General features: G+C 40.2%; 1 protein-coding gene across 1 annotated transcript in view; it reads left to right on the top strand.

Annotated features, from left to right (window-relative positions):
* The first annotated feature begins 220 nt into the window (after positions 1-220).
* Positions 221-1,121, top strand: part of TM7SF3 (transmembrane 7 superfamily member 3) — a 32,167-nt gene continuing 31,266 nt past the window's right edge. Inside the window, exon 1 of the mRNA XM_025191721.1 lies at positions 221-238. Within this exon, the coding sequence (XP_025047506.1) occupies positions 232-238 (7 nt within the window). The 5' untranslated portion in view covers positions 221-231. The remainder of the gene's footprint in view (positions 239-1,121) is intronic.

The following is a 1,121-nucleotide window of genomic DNA, read 5'->3' on the forward strand; positions in this document are numbered from 1 at the left end:
CGCCTTTCTTATTTCTTTGCCTCAAACCTTGCTTATAGGTTCAACATGAAAAGTGTTATGTTTTTTCTAGCCCTTGATACAGTATATGTAACTGAAGCTGAGTACCAAATGTTACCTAAATAACCTTGTCTGCCTATGTCCTTGGACCAACAGGGCTACAACCTACACCCCTGAAATGCTTCAGAAAGATATATATATATATATATATAAAGGATCAGTCTGTCTTGGAGGATGTCAGGTCAGCATCTCTTACACCATTCTCTGCTTGTGTACTGTAGGGACAAGAGAGATACAAGAAGTTTCCCACCATCAAAAAGCCAGAGGGAAATCCTGCATCAGTCTCTCTTTTTACAAAAGTAGGATTGGAGTATTGTAGCCACAATGGTCCAGGAAATATCTGAAAAGGAAGGTTTTTTTGTTTTGTTTTGATTTGTTTTTTTGGCAATATATCCATCTTAATGGACAACTGTATAGTTGGGAGAACTGTTGTACAACCTTTTGGGCATCAAGTGTCCTTCCTAACATATATATGGAGTTGGCTTAATGCAAAAAGCCGTCTCAAACTTTCAACCAGCTCTGAATCTTGTAGAACATCCAACCCATGTCTAACAACCCATTGCCACCCTCCACCCCAAAATAAAACTGAAGTCTAATTATCTTTTCTAACAGTCTACTGGCCAGTGGGCATTATGCCTTGTATTAACAACACATCGAGGTTTACAGCGCTTTCTTCAGCTCTTTAAAGCTACCTGACCTTCTGTGTAAAAGAGGTTAGGTGAGTAAAACTTGTGTCCTTGGCAGTTCATGCCAAGAGGCTTAAGTCCATCTAGTTTCTTTTTATTACCACTTGTAATCCCTGCTGCATCTCTAACTCTTCACTATGCCACTCCTAGGTAAGTCTAATCATCTGATGCATGAGACTTCAGGCTCTTGTATTCCAGCGAGATGTTGCTCTCGAGTGGAAAAGCACAGTTGCCTCATTTGACACATAATCAATCTATCCTGCAGTTGAACTGAGTTTGTAGTATAGACAGGGTCCAGCAGTGCCCTTTTATTAAAGATAAAGCTTGGCACGGCTTAGAGTTGTCCTATTTATGTGATGCAGATAGAGCCTGGGGAAA

This window comes from Alligator sinensis, unplaced genomic scaffold (assembly GCF_000455745.1).
Source record: "Alligator sinensis unplaced genomic scaffold, ASM45574v1 scaffold696_2, whole genome shotgun sequence".
NCBI classification, from domain to species: Eukaryota; Metazoa; Chordata; order Crocodylia; family Alligatoridae; genus Alligator; species Alligator sinensis.